The 20,738-nt window shown below is 34.2% G+C and overlaps 1 protein-coding gene across 3 annotated transcripts in view; it reads left to right on the forward strand.

Moving 5' to 3' along the window:
• Positions 1–1,624: 1,624 nt before the first annotated feature.
• Positions 1,625–20,738, forward strand: part of LOC109094638 (1-phosphatidylinositol 4,5-bisphosphate phosphodiesterase eta-2-like) — a 114,860-nt gene continuing 95,746 nt past the window's right edge. Inside the window, exons 1-2 of one of the 3 annotated variants that reach the window (XM_042730311.1) lie at positions 1,625–1,648; positions 9,400–9,895. In XM_042730311.1, the coding sequence (XP_042586245.1) occupies positions 9,721–9,895 (175 nt within the window). In that variant the 5' untranslated portion in view covers positions 1,625–1,648; positions 9,400–9,720. Of the gene's footprint in view, positions 1,649–3,415; positions 3,681–9,399; positions 9,896–20,738 lie in introns of those variants that run through there. The other 2 variants (XM_042730309.1, XM_042730310.1) reach the window with 2 other exon arrangements.

Genomic DNA, 20,738 nt, shown 5'->3' on the forward strand with positions numbered 1-20,738 from the left:
CCTAATGATTTTTGGCATAAAAAAAAAAAAAAAAAAAAAAAAAATATATATATATATATATATATATATATATATAATATATATATATATATATATATATATATAATATATATATATATTTATAATTTTGACCCATACAATGTGTTGTTGGCTATTGCTACAAATATACTTGTGCAACTTAAGACTGTTTTTGTGGTCCAGGGTCACATATGCTGTAATAAATCCATAAGAGCCTTATTCCAGTGAAACGTTGTCTTGTCCGAATCAGGAGCGAAATGTATCCACAGACTGAGAACTGTTTACAAGTGAAAACAGTTCTAAACAAATATGTTGTGGATTTTGATGTTAGAGAACAACAGAAGATGTTTTCTTTTTTCACTGGAGGAAGCATAATTATGGATTATCGGCTTGTATTTTAGCCAGAAGCTAAAAAGTTACATAATGTCTTAATTATTAAATTAAATTTATGCATTTAGCAGACGCTTTTATCCAAAGCGACTTACAGTGCATTCAGGCTATCAATTTTTACCTATCATGTGTTCCCAGGGAATCGAACCCCCAACCTTGCGCTTGTTAATGCAATGCTCTACCACTTTAGCTACAAGAACACTATTATGAAAATTATGAAACAATTATAACAATAATAACAATTATGAAATTGTTTCTTACAAACATGCAGCTTTTCACTTCAAAAGACGTTAACTGATGGACTGGAGTGCTGTGGATTACTTGTGGATTATTGTGATGTTTTTATCAGCAGTTTGGACTCTCATTCTGACGGCACCCATTCACTGCAGAGCATCCGTTGGTAAACAAGTGATGCAATGCTATTTCTCCAAATCCATTCCCACAAAGAAACAAATTCATCTACTTCTTGGATGAAATTTTGTTTTAGCACAGTAAGCTCACGCAGAGCACATACATTATTTCTCATAAAAAAAATATATTTTATTATTTTATTAGGATTTTGTGTTACAATTTCCGCAGTGTGATAATATAATGAGTTGCATTGCAGTTTCACTTTGCATTGCAGCTTCAAACTGCACTGTCAGTACAAAAATATGCAAAAATGGTACCTTTAGAAGGTACAGAGAGCACTGCCCAGTTGTACCCCTAAAGCCTTTAATACAGTTGTATGAGTGATGTGGTTTTAGCTATTCACCGCCATTGTCAACAATAAATATGGCTATTGTCAATGAGCCATTACAAAATTAAACCCATTTATGAATCCATATATTTTAGTTGCATTATTCTTCTTTATCCACTTTACTCTCATTTGTTCTCTCTGTTTAGCTGTTCACAAGTCATCTCCTTTTACAAAGCTGTAAAACCTGTTTTTTTGTTACTCTAATGCACTGAGATCAACCCAAACCATTAAAATTCAAAACACACACACACACTAAACATCTTTATTCAGCCCTTTCCTAAGGCCATAATAAGGTCAGACAGCAGTTTTTGTAAATGCTTGTGGAAGGCTGTGTACTCACAGTGGCAGTCAAGGAAGCACTCCTATGTTTACACTTGAGCATAGGAAGGCTTTCTTTCTCATTCAGACGCTCATGTGACTTCTTGCAGGCAGAGGCGAGATTGTGCAGAGGGCAGCTGAGGAGACCTGAGTGCAGATGAAGCTGCAGTACAGCCATCTGAGGTAGGATGAAATGAATAATTTAATTAAGAGTCTGCTTGGTAAATACCAATGCACCATGGTTTTTTAGTAATGCATAGATGTTGTGGTAGCAGAGAACTCACTTTATAGTTTTCAGCCAGGATTTGCATCTGGAGCTCTAGTATGAAAATATTGCATTTTTCAAAATGTGGTTAACTAGTATATTAACTTTATATAGTATGCAGATGAAGTGTAACTAATTGTATTGAATACGCACTTGTTGGGTTTTTCAACTCTTTAAAGTATGTTTTTTTAAAAACTCCACTTGTAGATAATATAATATTAATTAAATAAAAAAGGCCACTTAAGTGCACTTAAAGAGAGACACTTGAATGTTTCATGTTTCTTAACACGCTAAAGTACATTTTTAACAAGTGCACTTTGTAATAATTACAATTATTGAATGACTTTAAATTACATTTTAAATCATGTTTATTTTGATGCTGACTAACATACTAAAGTGCACATGCGCTAAGTGTGTTATTCAATGTTGCATTGTTAATATATTTTAAATTTACTAAATTGTATCTTCATCATAACAGATGTGTAATTACAAATATGTTTAAATACATGAGTACACATTTCAATAGAAATTACATTAAAAAGTATATTTTAGTGCTTGTCAGTACATATGGAAATACACTTTTACCATTTTTCAAAGACAATAATATTACTGTACATATAAAGATGTACATAAGTCCTACTTAAGTAGGTCAGAAAGCATTCTAAAGTCGCAGCTTATTGCATTTAATAGAAATTTAAACTAGAATACTTTTTTATTGAATTGCAAATTAGATAAAGTTTGTGTCATTACATTCAGTTCATACTAAAGTGCATGTTTTTAAAGTATATTATAAGCATTCTTTTTATAATACAGTGACGCAAGCAATTCATGACTTAAAAGTGGTTATTTGAACTAGGATGACAATGTGATTTAATATTAATGGCGTTTGTGGAAAATATTGTATGCGATTACACATAGAAACACTTAAATGTGGATAAGTGACGCAATCGTTCCAACTTCGAACAGGATGTCTTTTGCAACTCACAGTATTGAAGCTGAAATCAATTTCAAGGGAAGTCAAGCATATGATTTAGGTCCTATGATGATAGGTGGCACAAGAAGTAGACATTCTGTTGTGGATGTAAACTCAAGTTATTTCAAGGCATAGGCACACTTTGCTCATTCAGTGGTGGGGCAATAAAATATCAAATGGTTTTATGGAAAGGACTTTGAACCCTTTTTGTGTTGATTTATGAATGCACAGGAGAAAGCGTGAAACATCAAGACACCGAAGAACAGTTGCTCCGTTGTGCACTGCCCATTTAGTTGCTTCTATTAAAGAATCCCAGAGAGCGAGATTAGTCATTAAATTCATATTACCATGGTTGCATAACAGCATTTAATCTGTTAATGTGTGTAATGGGTAACTGATTTGCCTTTAACTTATTTACCTGACGTATTTGAAACACATCTCTACACACAAAATGACGGGATTTTAAACGTTGCATCACTGTTCTGCTCTATCATTATGCCATTGTGTATGAAGACAGAGTTCAAAAACCTAAATGTAAAGGACTGAAATACTACTCAAAGCATTTCAATCTCAATTTAAACTGATTTAAACAACAAAATAACTAAAGTTCCTTTAACAATCCTAATACTTGCAGACAATACGGGCCATTTCCTATACGCTCTAGCCATATCCCGCCCACCTGTGCAAAGACTCCTCTGCCCTTACTTGTCCTATTTCGACGCAGGGAGAACTGTTGCTCCATAAAGGAACACCCACTGTGTGCAAAGAGCTTTCAAATGACAACTTCCTTTACCTTCAGTGTGGAGCTGTGTGCCTGAAGCTTTTGCCTGCAATGAAAAAAGGCATGTTCTTTGTACGAAAGTGGATCGGAGCTGTAAAACTGGTGCCTGGAGAAGTGTTTTACTCGCTCTCACATCATCTCCAGATCACACTCTGAACTACCTGCTTCTGTTCCCTCAACACCCCCGTTCACAAAGGTAACGTGAGACTTCACAATACTTTTTCTTTTTAACATTTAATGAGGACGTGAAGGAGATTTCAGTCGTCTGGCACATTTAACATGCCTGCACAGACATGAAACTGGATTAAAGATTGGGAAGTTAGTTTCAGAGTTTCACTTGGGCTTTTTTTCTCTGAGAGTTTTGTATTCTGAAACCCAACACTTCTCTTTTGGGTGCTCAGGTAGAAAGAATGAGGAGAAGAAAGACAGGATGAAGTTTTGAGGGGTTGTTGTTGTTGTCTTTCTGTGATTGGATGTGACATTGTGTGGGTTAATCTCATCAAAACATGTCCAGGTCACATTTCACCCCAAAATAGAAAAGAAATATGAAATTGTATTAAGAATTCAAGCTTACTTACGCTTTATTAAGAATTTATTTATTTATTAGGGCCTTTATTTTTTGCATTATGAAATAATTTTCATGACATGTTTTGATATGTTGACTAGCATAATAAAATGCACGTTAAACATTAATCATATTTCAGGGACAATAGAGTAATTATGTCCTACATATGTGGGTCAAAAAACACTTTAAAGTTCAGCTAACTGCATTTAATATAAATTTAAATTATAGTACTCTTTCATTTTAATTCAATTAACATGCAGTTAAGTGTCTGAAAACATTACATTCAGTTTTTTAAAGTATATTATTTTCATAATACATTTAATTTTTTTTAAAGTATGTTAAAGTATACCTCTTTTTACAAGGTTTGGTTGATTGTAAACAAGTTGACATTTCATCACATTTCCCCTCACAAATTTTCAGGAAAATAATGCATTTGTAAGTTATGCTTTAGATTTTTTTAAAATAATTTATGTTATTATTATTATTATTATTATTATTATATGAATATTCTTATTAGATTCTCGTTACTGTAATGCATATGCTTATTATATTTTTGTTGCATTTCTTTTTTCACATTACTGTACAATGAGATTTTTTATATATTTATAGAAAATTTGTTGAAGAGCTCTTTTTCATGTTTTGATATGTTGACTAACACACTAAAATGCATCTAAAATATCCCAATTTCAAAGATGATAGGAGGAATTATGAAATTAATAATAAAGATGTATTTAATGTGAGTCAAAAGATGCTTTACACTTCAGTTAATTTGATTGAATATAAATGTAAACTATAATACATTTTCATTTAATTGCAATTAACAAGCAGCTAAATGACTGAGAACATTACATTCAGTGGACACTTTTAAAGTATATTATTTCCATAATAAGTTTTTTTTTTTTAATTATGCTTAAGTATACTTCTTTTCACAATGTGTATTTTCTGATGAAAATAATGCATTTTGTTTTACTTGAGTTTTTGATCATTTCTATAAATATCACTGATTATTCTCATTGGATTCTCAGTACGGTAATGCACTGGTTTTTCTTGCATATTCATTGCAAGTAACGTAACTGTGTCCTGATTTTATTTTATTTTATTAGTTAGGTAATATAATCACAGGTGTCCTCTATATAAACATCCAAACGGTGTTCTCTGCTTACTCACAGGAGAAACCTGATTTAATCTGCATCTGTTAAACTGACCCGTGCCTCAGGCTAAACATGAATCAGACAGCCATAAATTAAAACCTAACCAGTGTATTAAGGCAGGGAACACCCTGCTATCTGTGTCATTTCAGATGTTTATGTGCAATGGTTATAATTCAAAGGAGTTGCTTTGGTTCCATTTAAAGTAGATTTTGTTTGTCAGTGTGGGCGACACAGTCATGCTCCTGTTTCCTTTGGAAATCTCAGCCCAAACACTGTGTGATGTAGGACGTCTTGCGGGTTGCAATGCGAACCGGTCGGTTGAAACTGAAATAAAAGCTCTATTGTGTCATGCTCTCTGTGTAGTGCTGAGCAACTCTGAGCGATCGGCGGTCACCGAGCTGGTATTAGCTTACACATCTGCTGTTCGCCCTGCATCATCTACACAACAGTTAAGAGAAACAAGTATGAGCCAGGGTCTTTTGGCTGTCTGATACTGGAATGTTGTGTGTGTTTGGTTCAGCCAGATTGGCCAGATCTCATGTTACATTGCGTATTGAGAGCATTGTGTTGTGTGCAGGCTTGTTCTCGGGGGATGTTCACATCAACCATGTGTCTTTGTTATTGCTTCATAAAAAATGGCTTAACGTAGCTGAAAGCAAATAATCTGCACCTTTGATCGATGGTGACACTCTTTTTGTCTTATATTAGTTGAAGGGAAGGAAATTAAGGACAAACATTTGCATACTCACACTGTGCTTCTTGTCAGCGCTGTGCACACAATGGCTTTTGTGTGTCTTTCAGTAGCAGATTTAAAGAGGTGCCGGGGTCCGAACGGACGTTTTGTGAGGCCATGCATCTTCCTTACTTCCTGTAAAACTGAGGTTCAATTGTCTGTGCCTCTGCTTTGAACCTGAAGTGAATGAGAGTCAGTCTGTTCTGATTCATACTGAAATCTCTGACCTATTTCAGTCACTGAGCTTCAGATACCTTTGATGTCACATAAATATTGAAGATACAAGTGAACCTCATGAAAAAAGTTAGATTTCACCCCAAAAGGAACAAATTTCATTGCACATTTCACCCCTAAATACAAGTATATTCATTGTGACATTGATTTTTACTGATTGATTTGATTCTTACTGTATTGCATCCATAAGGTAGATTCATATGCTGTACTTTACTGTAATATTTTGTGTTTTTAATGCAGCATAAATTACAGGTAGTACAACAAATTCTTGATATGTAATAAATTGACAGTTAATGAAATGTAACTATTATTCTTATTATTGAAGAAAAAAATCACAACCAATATCTAAAAAGGTTTACTGAAAACATAAATCAAATATACCTAGTGAAACACAAAACAGACCACAAGTAAAAACATTTCATTCTTGACTTTCTTGTTTTGAATCAATGTACCTGATAATTTTTGACATGCTGTATATGGCTTGGGATGGTTTTAATGATTCCCCTCATACTATATCACATTACTTGAAGCATGTTTATATAATGCATTTACTGTAAAGGTATTCCTAATGCATTCATAATGCCATAATATATATATTGTATTATGTTTCTAGTGAGTAATTATTGTCACAGTTATTGCATGAATAGAATACATGAAGATACTCAGGGTAGGCCCTTAAAGAGTATAATACATTCACTATAACGATTACAGTAAATTGTTGATGTGTTAATAACGCATTACTCATTTAATGTTAAGCCATGAATAGTTAAGCATTGTAGACTATTATAGCTATTTTAATGCAGTACAGTTTTCATTATGAAACAATGCATAAAACCTTAACTGCTTCAATGCTGTTGATCGGACAAGCCTTGTGAAGTGTGCTTAATTGTTTTGAATGTGCACTTCTAGTGTGCTTCAAGTCTTAAAAGAATAAAACTGTACTTGCAAATAATATATTAATAAAATAAAAGGCCACCTAAAGAGAGTATACTTTCATGATACGTTTAGAAAGTTCTCTTTGTAATGATGTCAAATTGAAAGTTTCATTTTAAAGTACATTTCAAAACTTTGTTTTAATCGTCTTTTGTCATGCAGAAGTGCACTTATTTTGATGTGTTGACTTACATGCTAAAGGGTGTTATTTGATATCACAATTAAATGCGGAGCCCCGTACATGGCATGCAGGAAAAATAGTAGGCTAAATCGTGTGCACGATATACTATTTCATTCCCTCGATTTATAAATTGTGCGCACGATTTACAAATTTGTTCCCTCAATTTGCTAAAGCGTGCACATGACTTATAAATCGAGAGAACGAATTTGTAAATTGTGTGCACAATTTAGAAAATCGAGGGAACGAAATAGTAATCGTGTGCATGTTTTAGTACATCGAGGGAACGAATTAGTAAATCATGCGCAAGATTTATTTATTTTTTCTTGCATGTCGTGCAGGGCTCCGTACATCTTAAATGTACTAAATTGTAACTTAATCATTAAGTTCCAAATCAATTTAAATGCATGACATTAAAGAATATGTTAGCTAGCATAAATTCTTATCAGTACAAGACAACAGAAGTTGAAATAAAGATAAAGACTTACTGAAAAGTGGGTCAAAAAACACTCTTAAGTTCATCTAATGGCATTTAAAAATACATTTAAACTATAATACATTTTCTTTTAATTGTGTAATTTAAATGACATGCAATTAAGAGTTTGAAAACATTAAAGTTACTTCACACTTAAGTCATTGTATCATTGTAAAGTGTTTTATTTCTGTAATAAGTACACTTTTTAAAAGCTTGCGTTCCAATGTGTGCTTCTTTTCACAACATTAAAAAGGCCTGTATTGCTTTAAGCATACATTTACAATGCATTAAATATACAGGCATCAAGTGAAGTGTTTCCAAATAGACCGCCATTGTTTTGTCTACTGAGGAATGTAGTGGATCCTAAGCCAGACAGATTTGTTTCAGCTGAGAGCGAGGGTCGTGTTTTAGAGGGAGGGGATCGTGTCATCGCCTGGTCTGTTACCTGAGGGCCAGGTGTTACATGGCTGACACGTCCAGTCCTGCATCCTCAGGTATCAACATGTCACGTCAAACACAACGAACACTCAAAGTGAACATTACAGCCATTGTTGACACGTCTCCAGCACAGCTCCCACTGAAGTCCCACTCCTGACAGAATGGAGAAAGACGTCCTGTAAGAGATCAGCGCTGATTATAATGGGAGTGTTCAGCTGTTCACTGCTCTCTAGATCTGACAGGCAGCCATGCAAAAATAAAAAAAATAAAAGATGAGACTTTAGGGGTTGCATCATTTGTTTGGAATCTCTACTGTAATATGAAAGTTTCCATTCATTCCTATGTTTATGTGATACACTTCACTGTGTGTTGCTGTGACATGTTACCATGGTAATACTATATTATATTGGACTTGGTTCCAAGAGAATACCATGTTTTTTGAAAATGCACCATGGCAACAGATTTTGTTTTGGTTTTGTCACTACGATAATATCATGATCTTTAGGATATAGTACCATGATAATATCATGTTTTTCTGGATATTGCACATGTTTTTTGGACCTGTACGATAGCATTTTCCGTGGCCATTTTTCAGGGGGTGTGTTTTAAAACTGACATTAATGAGAAAAATAGAAGTATTAGAGAGTTTAGACTCAGTTACATTTAAAATCTTTATATTTTATTTGGAAACTGGAAATAGATAGAAACAAGTGTGCATTTGTGCACAGATAGATTTATATCGAAGTACCACAGTATTGCCTTCTTTTACTGCCATTGTAGACCTGCTTTCTGTGAAGCACATCAGGAGTTTATATGGTTTAGTCCAGCCTTATTTGTCAACCTTAACCAGGAACCAGCATTATTACTTTATGCTAAACTACTTTTTACCTATTTTTAATTCCTTACCACAGATCACAGTCAGTCTTTAAAAAGTCATATAACTTTTAGTAAATGACAAATTAACTACTTTTCAATACTAATTTGAAAATATCCAATGCATTTTGCATATAATGCATTTTAATACACACACATACGCACACATTTAATAGTATATATTTAATGGAATTTCTCTTTAGATGATTTTCTGTGTTTGTGGTCAATCAATTATTTCTTAGTTTATTACATTTTTGGATGATGTCTTTAAAATGTAAAATTCTAGTATAAGTAAATTTGTGTTTGTGTGAAAGTCTTGTGCTCTGTGTTCACAGGTGTGCTTCCCTCTGCAGGTGTGGTTTTGCTGCAGGTCATTGGCACACTGATCTCGTGTCTACAGGTCAATTACTGGCTGTGGAGCTCCGTCAGACGGTTGTAGCACACCTCCAACCACAATCACTCCCAAACCCAGACGCTGAACATCTGCTGAACGTCCTGCTGTACACTAGAAACCAGAGGAGCTTTCTTTTTTATCAAGAGCATCAACAGATAACTTTGTCAGGAATCTGTAGAACCGGAGTCACACATGACTGTTTCTGGGGCTGCTGATTGCATTTGCATGTGAATTTCTTTTGAATGAAAACAAGCTAAGCAATATGGATACAGTCTCTCTGAACACCTCCCTGTTCTCTGGCAGTCAGAGCATCAGTGCGGATTCTCCCAGTTTGTCCATGAGATCTGTAAGCTTCATCAATGACACGGATTCGTCCCGCAGCAGCAGCACACTCTTACACTGGAACTTCTTCCTGGCCACCAACTACATCAGTGTGGGTGAGTCAAACTTGTTTTTATAAAGAAGAAAAAAAATTGTCTGAGGTCAATGTCACTATTAACTAGTCGCTTATTAGCATGCATATTAGCAGCACACATGTTGTTTATTCTGCATGACCATATTGTGCATCTCTTAGTCCTGCCTCATACCTAAACTTAACAACTAAACTATTAATAAGCAGTAAATTAGGAGTTTATTGAGGCAGAATTCATAGTTAATAGTGAGAACTGGTTCCCAACTATTGTATGATCAAAAAAGAGAAGTTAGCTGGACGTCTTTACAGGTTGTTTTAAACCCATTTTGTCAGAGGAACACAAAAGTAGAATCGTTTAATTCTTTACAAAGCTTATTTTATACAGCATTAGATAATAGGGACCACATCTGTCATAAAACACACAAACACACACAAGCTAAATAAATTAATCCCTTCCTTCAAATCTTGGGTCTCCATATTTATATTCATTTACACTAAATTTAATAATTCAGTAATGACATAACTTTTTTGATGAACGATTCCGATTCCTGGCTACTTTCTTCGCTCTTCCCATATAGCAATATATATATATAAATATTTTCAATATATTTTTAAATATATACAAAAAATGTGCGTAATTTTATATTTGCGTAAATATATTTTCTACCAAAAAGATAAAATATATAATATATTTTTATATATAATATATTATATAAATATAATATATATTTTAAAATACATATTTTGCTCTATATATTTCAGTAGAAGCAAATACATATGCATGTCACATATGAAGAAAAACTTTGACTAAAACTTGTCTATAACGCCTATGAACATATAACAAATTTGACAAAACGTCAGTAAGGAACATAAGTTTAAAATGCTCCAAAAAATGCAATATATATAAATATATATATATATATATATATATAATATATATATATATATATATATATATATATATATATATATATATATATATATATATATATATATATATATATATATATATATATATATATATATATATGAAATATTATAAATTTGATCTCTAGTAGGCCATCTGCATGTTGTATCTGGTCTAAATGTAGGCTACTGTAAACTGGAAATGTATACTCTTGTCCCTGAAATATATTTTGACATGAAACTTAATATATTTTCTATTTCATAAATATATTTCATTGAGGTTTATCGATTTGCAATATTTCAAATATAATTTGGTTTAAATATATATATATATGTGCGTGTGTGTGTGTGTGTGTGTTTTAATTTTTTTTTATTTTTATTATATATATATATATATATATATATATATATATATATATATATATATATATATATAAAACTTTATATATAGGGATGAATATTTGTATGAAGGAATGCTTTCAAACTCCAGGCATATTTTGGAATGAGATTTGTGTTCCATAATATCTGTAGCTAAAGTCATCAAATATTTCTAGAGACTGAACATTCAATCACAGAGCTCTGCCGCCCAGATTCTTCTCAAACATGTTGTACTCTCTTTTTTTTTTCTGCTGGTAAAAGATGTCGAACATCTCCTGAATCACCACGTGTGATCCCCTTAATGAATCACTCATTATTCACGAAGCTCTTGAAGTGTATGTTTATGATTACTGTCTGTGGTGCAGTGATCAGTTCATTAGCTGTGTCTGACTCACTGGTGTATGTGAGGTTATCTCTCAGATCAGCTAATCGCATAGTACAGAGTCTCAATCAGATAAACAGCTTCTGCTGACAATCCTCAGACTTTCAGTTTGCTGCAGGAACCAAGGATTTGTGTTTTGTGGTTTGTGTAAAGCCCCCATAGCATTAAAAAGTGATGATTGCATAAGTGAACGATGAGAAAACAGTGGAAGGGCTCTTTAGGACACAGTGTTAGCATTAGTAATGTTGCGCATAGGAAATTAGTGTTTGTTGTATACATCCATTTATTTGGGCTTAAAAAGCTGAGTTATAATATACACAGTTTATGATACAAATTGTAATAATATTCTGGGTTCAGAGTAAGCAACAGATTTTAATCATTTTCAATGTAAGTCTATGGAGAAAGATACTGCACCAGGATGAATGTTACTATTCACAGTATTTGAGTTATTTCTGGTCAAGCGTTTCATACTCTTGAGTCTTGATAAGTTCTAAACTGCCATGACACATCTCTTGTAATGCTCATTTCTGCATCACAGACATGTAAATGTTAGAAAGTTAATCACCGTGAACAGTTCTCTTGGATTTATTAAGCTTAAATGTGCTTGCTGTCTCAATTACTGCTAATTACTTTTAGATTTTGACTCACAAATGAAAACGATTTGCAGCATCATCAGGATTCCATAACACTGACAGAGTGACACATTTCACTTAAAGGTCAGTTAAAAGCTGTCATATGAAATCAGGCACACTTGATTTATTTTGACAACTTGTAAATGAATTTAACCTCATTTGTTCCAAGTGGGCAGATTGTTTAACGAATCACTGGCGGCTGTGTGAGCATTAGATATTTGTGTTCATTTAGAACTGAACTGAGAATTAGATGTCAGTTTAATTCCAGAATTGCTATTTGTGTAATATAAATGTGAACTTTAAGCAATATTAATGTATAATTATAATGTAATGTTATCTTTTGTTTTATGGGTTATGGTGGAATAATTATTTACATTAATTTACCCTGCAGAAAACAACATGAAGCATTATTAATTATGTATTTATTTATGTTTTCTTGCTAAACTTGTGTTGGAATAATGAAAATCCTCTTTAATAATGGATTTCTGTAGATTGTCATTCAGCAAATTTAGTAACACTTTAGGAACCAATTCTCACTGACTAACTAGCTGCTTATTAACATGCATTTTACAAGCATATTGGCTGTTTATTACTTATAAAGCACATATTATTTCCTTATTCTGCATTAGCACAACCCCATGCACTTACTATTATAATAACAATTAATTATGCATAATTACATGCAAGTAACCCTAACCATATAGTAAGTACATGTAGTTAATTAATATGACTCAGTAGTTAAATGTATAATTACATCGTAACTAGACAACTTCAAATAAAGTGTAACCATATACTGTCATAAGATCGTCTGAAACTTGACCAGGCTTTCTGGATAAAAGTCTTGTTACATTTATCAATGAAAACTTGCCTCTGCATGTTCTGTGTGAAGGATAATGCAAGTAACAAAGGTTTCCGTGCATTGAAGCTCCTTATCTTTGTTCAAAAGCACCTTAAATTCTTTGATCTTGGTTTAATTGTGAGTTCATGGGCGAACACATCACTTCACATCCAAACTGTGTCAAACTTTCCACTTCTGATTCCACCGGTAACTTGTCCCAACAGGCTATTGTCAGAGACAAGCACAAAAGCAAACAAAACCATAGGCCGCATTCATCATCATTATCATCTGCTGACAGAACATCTCAGACTCCCGTCGGGCGTTCATGCATTGATTACTCACCGGGCTCCATGACACTTCCTGTTAGAACATATTTTTGTCATACTTTCAGATTTTGATGCATATTGAATATCACACACCTTTGCACACAGCATATTATTAACAGTGAAAGCAAAGCTTCTTTCACGGATTTGGAAGTTGGAAGAAACAGTCTTGGTGAGATGTTTTCAGATCTCAAGATTCTGATTGGATCGTTCAGATGCCTTCTCTTATTATCCAATAGAGGGCAGAATTAGTCCTTTTGTGGTCTTACAGTAGATCTAATATTAATGACTGTGTTCAGAACAGCCCACTATCATTATCACTCTTATTATTTCTGCAGGATTAAGCATATACTATATAATGCACATTTTATGTGAATTTTGTGTATGCATATAAAATATGACCTACTGCATTTGACCAAATGTACAGCATACAACAAAGCACTGCTTAGGATACTGTTCCCCACAATGCAATGTGCTCAATCTGACCGTCCATTGCAGTGTAATGAATGAATTGAGTATAATATCAGCCACAAGTCCTTCTGGACTCTTTATTCAAACCTTAAAAATGTAAAACAAGTATTTAAATAATCCGATATGACAGGCTCGCTGAAGTACACATGCAAGTCATGCACAGTGTTGCACAATACAGTTTCACACAGTGTTTTTTAAACCTTTGTTGGACAATTGACCATTAAAATGAAAAAAAAAAAAAAAAAAAAAAAAAATGATCTTACAATGATCTCACTGAAAAAAAGAAGAAAAAAAAAGAGAAGGAAACGGTTTTCATTCAGTAATGGCTGATACATTTCACAAATACTTGCAAAGAAATGGCAAGAAACACACTGAACTAAACCTGAAATTTTGAAGTAGCAAGACTAATATTTTCTTTGAATTATTTTTTTTTCTGCATCGTTGGACTGCTGAGAAATCTCAAGTGACTCACCATTAATTTAATTAGTAGTCACATTTCATTATTCTAGCTACAATATTTTGCCTTAAATTCCAATAAAAAGTCTAAAACTAATAGTATAGTGTCTGTAGCGATCAGCAGCCAAATGCATCACTTGTTACTGAATCTTTCATTCTGATTGACAGCTACAGCTGTTCTGTGCCTTCAAGCCACATTCACATACACGAGTCCCAGCGTAAATCATTTCTATTTCAGCGGCACTGTGAAGAGATGGAAGAGCATATCCCTGGGTGTTCAATTGCAATCCACTCTGAAAATCATTAATAAACAATTACCTAAGAGCATTTGCTTTGATATTCAAATGTTGTAGAAAACAATACATACCAAAATACATCATAGCCTATCACTATCCAAGCCATTTGTGACTCTGATTTCACAGCTGAAAACATTCTAGCAGGTGTTTCACGGGAGAGGAAGGGTTTTGTCTCTGAAAAAAAAAGGCAGGTTTTACATGTTAAATAATTTGATGCTATCCCTCATTTGACATCCTTCTTCAAGAAGCAGCAGCTGTGGAACAGTTTACACACATCCCTCATGGATCGGTATAATCAGGTGCACCTTGTTATTTCTTTGCCTCTCTGGGATTCTGCCTGGGTTTGTTTTTTTTTACGAAAGACCATCTTCATATTGATGGGCTTGATTACACAGGAAACAATTTAGCTGGCTTCCATAATCAAAAAATCAGAAAAAGGCTTTGATGGTTATTTATGTAGTGTACAGCCCGAATAATCACAAAGCTGAAGTAGGCCAGTGATTTTCCCGACTCATGTGTCCTCGACGAGAACACCTCCCCTCCCCCCACAGTATTATAAAAATAAAACACTGGAACAACACCTTTTAATATCAGATAAGAATGCTCACCAAGGCTTCGATGATTTAATTAAAAATACAGTAAGAACAGTAAAATTGTGAAATATTATTACAATTTAAAATAACTGGTTTCTATTTGAATATATTGTAAAAGGTAATTTATTCCTGTGATGTAAAGCTGAATTTTCAGCATCATTACTCCAGTCTTAGTGTCACATGATCCTTCAGAAATCATTCTAATATGCTGATTTGCTGCTCGAGAAACATTTTTATTATTCAGCAGCTAACTATAGAAATATTGACAGTTTAACTAACTAACAATATTTTAATTGTTGCTTTGTTATGACAGTAGATCACTTGAAAGAGAAAATGTCTAACTTCTAATGTCTTTATGGCATTGTTAAGAATGCTTGCTTAGATTTAATTATGAATTTTTGCTCATGTTGGAACACGATAATGTGATTTTGTGTATTTTTTGAATTTTCCATTTTCATTTTCATTTTTGCTTGTGTTTTAGTAATTTTGTTGTTTGTTTTTATCTTTTTGTTTTAGATCTCTTTATGTTTTTGTCTCTATTTTTTTTTATGAAATTTCATTTCAGTTTTAGTACATCAAGTTAAACTAAAGCACATGAGAGATGTTGCTTTGGCTGAAACTAGCTGAAATAAAATTGAAGTAGTTTTATAGAAATATTTTTTGTACTTCCGTATGTATCTGGCCTTTGTCTTTGCACTGACATCAGCATTAATATAATGGAAATGAAATAATTTTACTGTCGACTGCTCACTAGAGTAATGACAGCTCATCTGACTCTGTTCAGCTCAGTTGTCCTTTAGAGAAGCTATTTCAGGATAAAGCACTGAAAACACAAATTGAATTTTCTGAAAAACACCAACTTCACAGTTTAGTTTTGCACATCTGTGGCAAAGATCTCCTCATTTATCTGTTGTTCGGATCCGCTTCACTGACTCTCTTCTCTAAACCCACCATGCTCATCATTAAATTGTTTTTGTTTGTTTCACATCTTCAGAGCATGCAGATGTTAAGCTGGACTCTGCTAGAAGATTTTTGAGCTGCATTCCTCTTAATACCACGAAAGAAAACAGCAAAGCATCAAATACAGTAATTGGGCTTATTTGCATATGGCTGAATCATTGGGAGTGTTAGGGAAGTCAACTTTTAAAGGTTCTTACGTGATATTATAAGGCTTCAAGACAATTTCATTTTCAAGTGAACTGCAACTTTTAAATCCAGTAATGCATAAATTTCATTTTAAATTACACAGTATTAAGATGATATAGGCTAATGATCAACATTATAATGTCAACAGAACATACAAATTCTATTTGCAACTTAAAAAGTTGAATTAAATCAATAAATTAGATTTGTTTTTATCTTGCAAACATGCATTTATTTAAGTTGTGGTAATGGTTCCCCTGAATTTCTTTTTAGTGTGTGTGTGTGTGTGTGCGCTAATGCAATTGTGCATGTATACACAGTTGTGTTGCTGCTGCTCAGAAGAGCTTCAGCAATGGAATAATTGTCCCGTTGCTTATCAGCGAGCGCACATGCGGTGTAAGTTATCACCACCCATGCACTTATAGTTGTGCTGAGCAAGAGAATCAACAGGCTTCAATAGCCCTCTTAAGGAAGCCATCAGGGCTAATCAGGATGATGAGAAAGGCCATCAGTGTAAATCCACAGCCATTTTCCCCCCACAAATAGCTGCGTTTTATGTGTTTATGTGCTGCACTAAAGCGCACATTAAGGCAGAAATGTACTCCTGTAAGACAGGGATATGTTGGCTTAATGGCTTACTTCTGTCATGATGTTTTAAGCAAGCACTTCAGGGAGAGTTCTCTGATGTTCAGCCTTTGATTTTCTACTCAGTCTCTGACCACTGTGAAATGCTGCTTTGCAGAACGCTTTTCTTTTTGGAAGATTTGGGCTCTGTGACTGAGAAAACCATTTAATAAAAACCAAATGAGTTGCGCATTCAATTGTCCATTGTAGCATTTTTCATAAATCTCAACAATACATTATCGATGTGAGAACTTACTGTTTACGAGCTTAATTTGACGAGCGCAAACGTTAGTAAATCTCGTTGCACAATTAATTTGAATACTCTCCTCCTATAAATTTTGCATCTGAAAGGGAAAGCCTAGAAATTCGTCACTGCGCACTTTATTAAATCCTGATGGTTGTAACGGGGCGAACAAGACGAGAGCCATGTGGATTCATATGCAAAGCTTTATTTTTAGACATGGTCAAAACAGGCAAGGGTCGGGCAATGGCAAACAGGCATTCAGAGGGCAAGACAGAAGAGTACTCAGATAAACAGCTGTAGGTCGATCGATGGCGAACATAATCCAACAGGGCAAGGCAAGAGACAATCTAGGTTAATAGCAATAGTCCAGGCAGGGGCAAACAGAGTCCGAAACAGCAAGACGAAAGGGTAATCCGAAAACACATGCAAGAATCTGAACACAGGAAAACAGGCAAGGCTAGACTATGACTAAACTAGGAAAAACAAGAACTGGCTCCGTAGAGTAGCTATCGCTTGGGTGAGTAAAAACAATACTCAGCATTGAATGGTGGTGTGAGACTGATTTTTATAGTGTGTGTTATTGGTAGCAGCTGTGTGTGATTGGTTTCAGGTGAGCTTGTGATTAGTGCAATGAAGCATGGGAAATGTAGTCCAGGGTGATGTGTAACAGTCTGTGTGATGTGAGAGTCACTATAATGGGAGGGCGACCTCTGGTGGAAGTTTATGGACAGGATTCATGACAACGGTACTATTTTGACCCCAAAAGATGGTTTGTGCTGGTACAAGCTGTTAGTAAAACTGGTCCTTAATATCTTGAGTCATTTTGCTTCTTATATAAATGCATCTTTATTCAAGAATATTTATACTTTTTTCAATGTAATAACATTATTATTATAATTATTATTACATGTAACATTTTACCTCAATACAAAATTAATATGCATATTTCTGTAATCTTTTCATGTGGCATTGCTTGATGGTAAATCAAAGCCTTTATTGCAACAGGACACCGAAGGAAAATGGTACCTTCTGTTGGAAATGATTAAAATTCTTCTCATCTTGCAAAATGCTGTAAACTTCTTAAGTATATTTTTTTTAATTACGCAATACTCCGAACACCTTCAGAAAAGTTGACAATTAGAATAAAGCTTTGTCTTTTTTTTTGAGCTTTTACCATTTTTGTGTGCAAAAAGCATCAGAAAACATACACACTAGCAGCAATTTGCAGTGAAAAGCGACCTGAAGGCGTTCATTTTCAGTATAGCTGGCAATTTTATGCAACAAGACTTACAGAGACAGTTGGAATTCATCTTTATGTGAATATGCAGGAAAATTATGAGTCTGTTAGATTTTTTTTCTCCTGATTCATCAGTGGAGTAAGAGTGCTCACTAGCACCAGCAGTACAGCAGCTGGCCGACCTGCAGCCATTTAGTCGCTGTCAGTGTGAACGGCCCTTCAGGCGCTCTGAGGACGACGCACGAGCTTTCCGTTTGAGGAAATCACGTAAATCATGCTTCTGTTCAAGAGCCCATTTAAAATACAATGCATTTTTATTCACACCAAATTGGAGTTTCTTCCCATTCACTGCTTGTAAATCCTGTTACTTTATAAATGAGATAGTTAATGTGTGTTTGTAGTTCGAGAAAAGCTCTTGGTTTCATGTGCCCAGAGTCAGCACAGGAGACGTTATGAGCTGCAGATGATGGATAACACCGCTGAGAATATGACTTATCTCTTTCTTCCCTGGGGAAAGTGATTTAGCTCCATTTTTGCTCTTTTATCCCCAATTGTTTTGAAGAGCGTGAAACTCAGAGGATGGGGGATAATGCACGGTTGAATCGAAACCTCGTGCCGGGGGATGAGATCTCACTGCAGGTCTTTCTTGTGTGGTTTAAATGCTGTAGGAGCAGGTGAACGTTCTGATGCGAGCGACATCTTTCATGACAACACCTGAACCATATGTTTCATTAGCAGAGATGCTGTAAGCAAGTGCGGAAGATGCTGAGGAAACTAGACGAACTAGACCCTTTCCCAATATTGAGTGAGCCGCATTGCTATCTATAGACCTTAGCAGTGTTGGGGGCAACACATTATAAGTAACGCGAGTTATGTAATCAGGTTACTTTTTGTAACACATTACAAGAAAGAGAGAGATAAAGACAGAGGTTCTTCCTTCAGTCTGAGGCTTTCATTTCACTTTTTGTGTGAAAGGGCTTTTACATTTGCCAAAAATATAACCGTTTTGGGTTTTTTGTTAGAAATAAATAAGCAAGCCCAGATCAGGAGACAAAAAGTAACTCAAAAGTAACGTAATGCATTACTGGCCACAAGTAAAGCAATATTGTAATGCAAAAAGTAACTTTCCCCAACATTGGACATTAGGCAAAGCAGTGCCATATTTAAGCACCATCTAACCTGACTGAGATCTGTTGCCTACATGGACCTTTTGAAGCAGTAACACAGTGTGCCAGCGGACAGGGATACAGCTGTAAAACAGAAACACCTATTAGTGACCAACACAGAGCACAGAGACTCTGCAGCCTTATTTTAATTGACCAAATTTAAGTGAATGCCCCTTAAGGCAGCATGCTGGAAAACATCCAGGCCCACACTGAACCTGCTCCCGCAGAAACCCAATTTAAAGAGTTAGCATTCTCAAAGCTCTACAAAGCCCCTGTCCCTGGTGTGTTCACTTTGTAAATATTTTAGTTAGTTTAATAATGCTTTTGGCTACCAATACTCTCTGCTCAGCATAGAAAAAGTCTGAACATTCTGTCTGGTCATGATTTGTGATGTGCTTTTTACTACTCCTGTAGTTATATTGCAGAAAAAAATATATGCATCTTTTTATTGAGCCTTGATGGAGCAGTACATTTTGTGGGAAAGGAATCATAAAATTATTTGTTTTGTTTAACTCCTTTCCCTCCAGCATTTTTTTCCCCATCACTGCCAACATTTTTGAACATTTTTACAAAACTTTCATAGCCCCCAGAATATTCATTTTGAATATTTGAACATGCAATATGACAGAAGAAAGAACAGAGACTCTCAAGTTCAAGTTTTATTCTAGCTTCATGCACTTTTTAAAAATATATATATATTTTTTTTTATCAGCACTCAAGTGTGCATGTTCCATAAAAATGTCAATCAGAGAAAATCAGCTTTTAGTCTTTTACACCACATAAGACTCATATGCATGGGGCAAAAGGCATTCAGTACTTATACAAATATTTTAGCTAAAGTAATATGTTTTTTATAATATCTGAGTCAAGTCTTGTTCAAAATAATAATAATAATTAAATAATAATAATAATTTTATTAATGAAGTACACTGTCATTAAAATTAGTTAATTAAAAAAAAAAAAAAAAAAAAAACAGAACAATTTAATAACAGAGAAGATTTCGATAGCTTCTGCCTGAAGGAGATCATAATAATTGAATATGGCTTTACAGTGAATGTATTTTACATGATTAATATATTTTAAAGTATGATAATGTATGCATGTATACATGTATGCATATACTTTTCTTACAACACACAGCAAAAACAGTATGGCACAAGCATAAATTGGGTAAAATAT

This window comes from Cyprinus carpio, chromosome B8, assembly GCF_018340385.1.
Source record: "Cyprinus carpio isolate SPL01 chromosome B8, ASM1834038v1, whole genome shotgun sequence".
In the NCBI taxonomy this organism is placed as follows: Eukaryota; Metazoa; Chordata; class Actinopteri; order Cypriniformes; family Cyprinidae; genus Cyprinus; species Cyprinus carpio.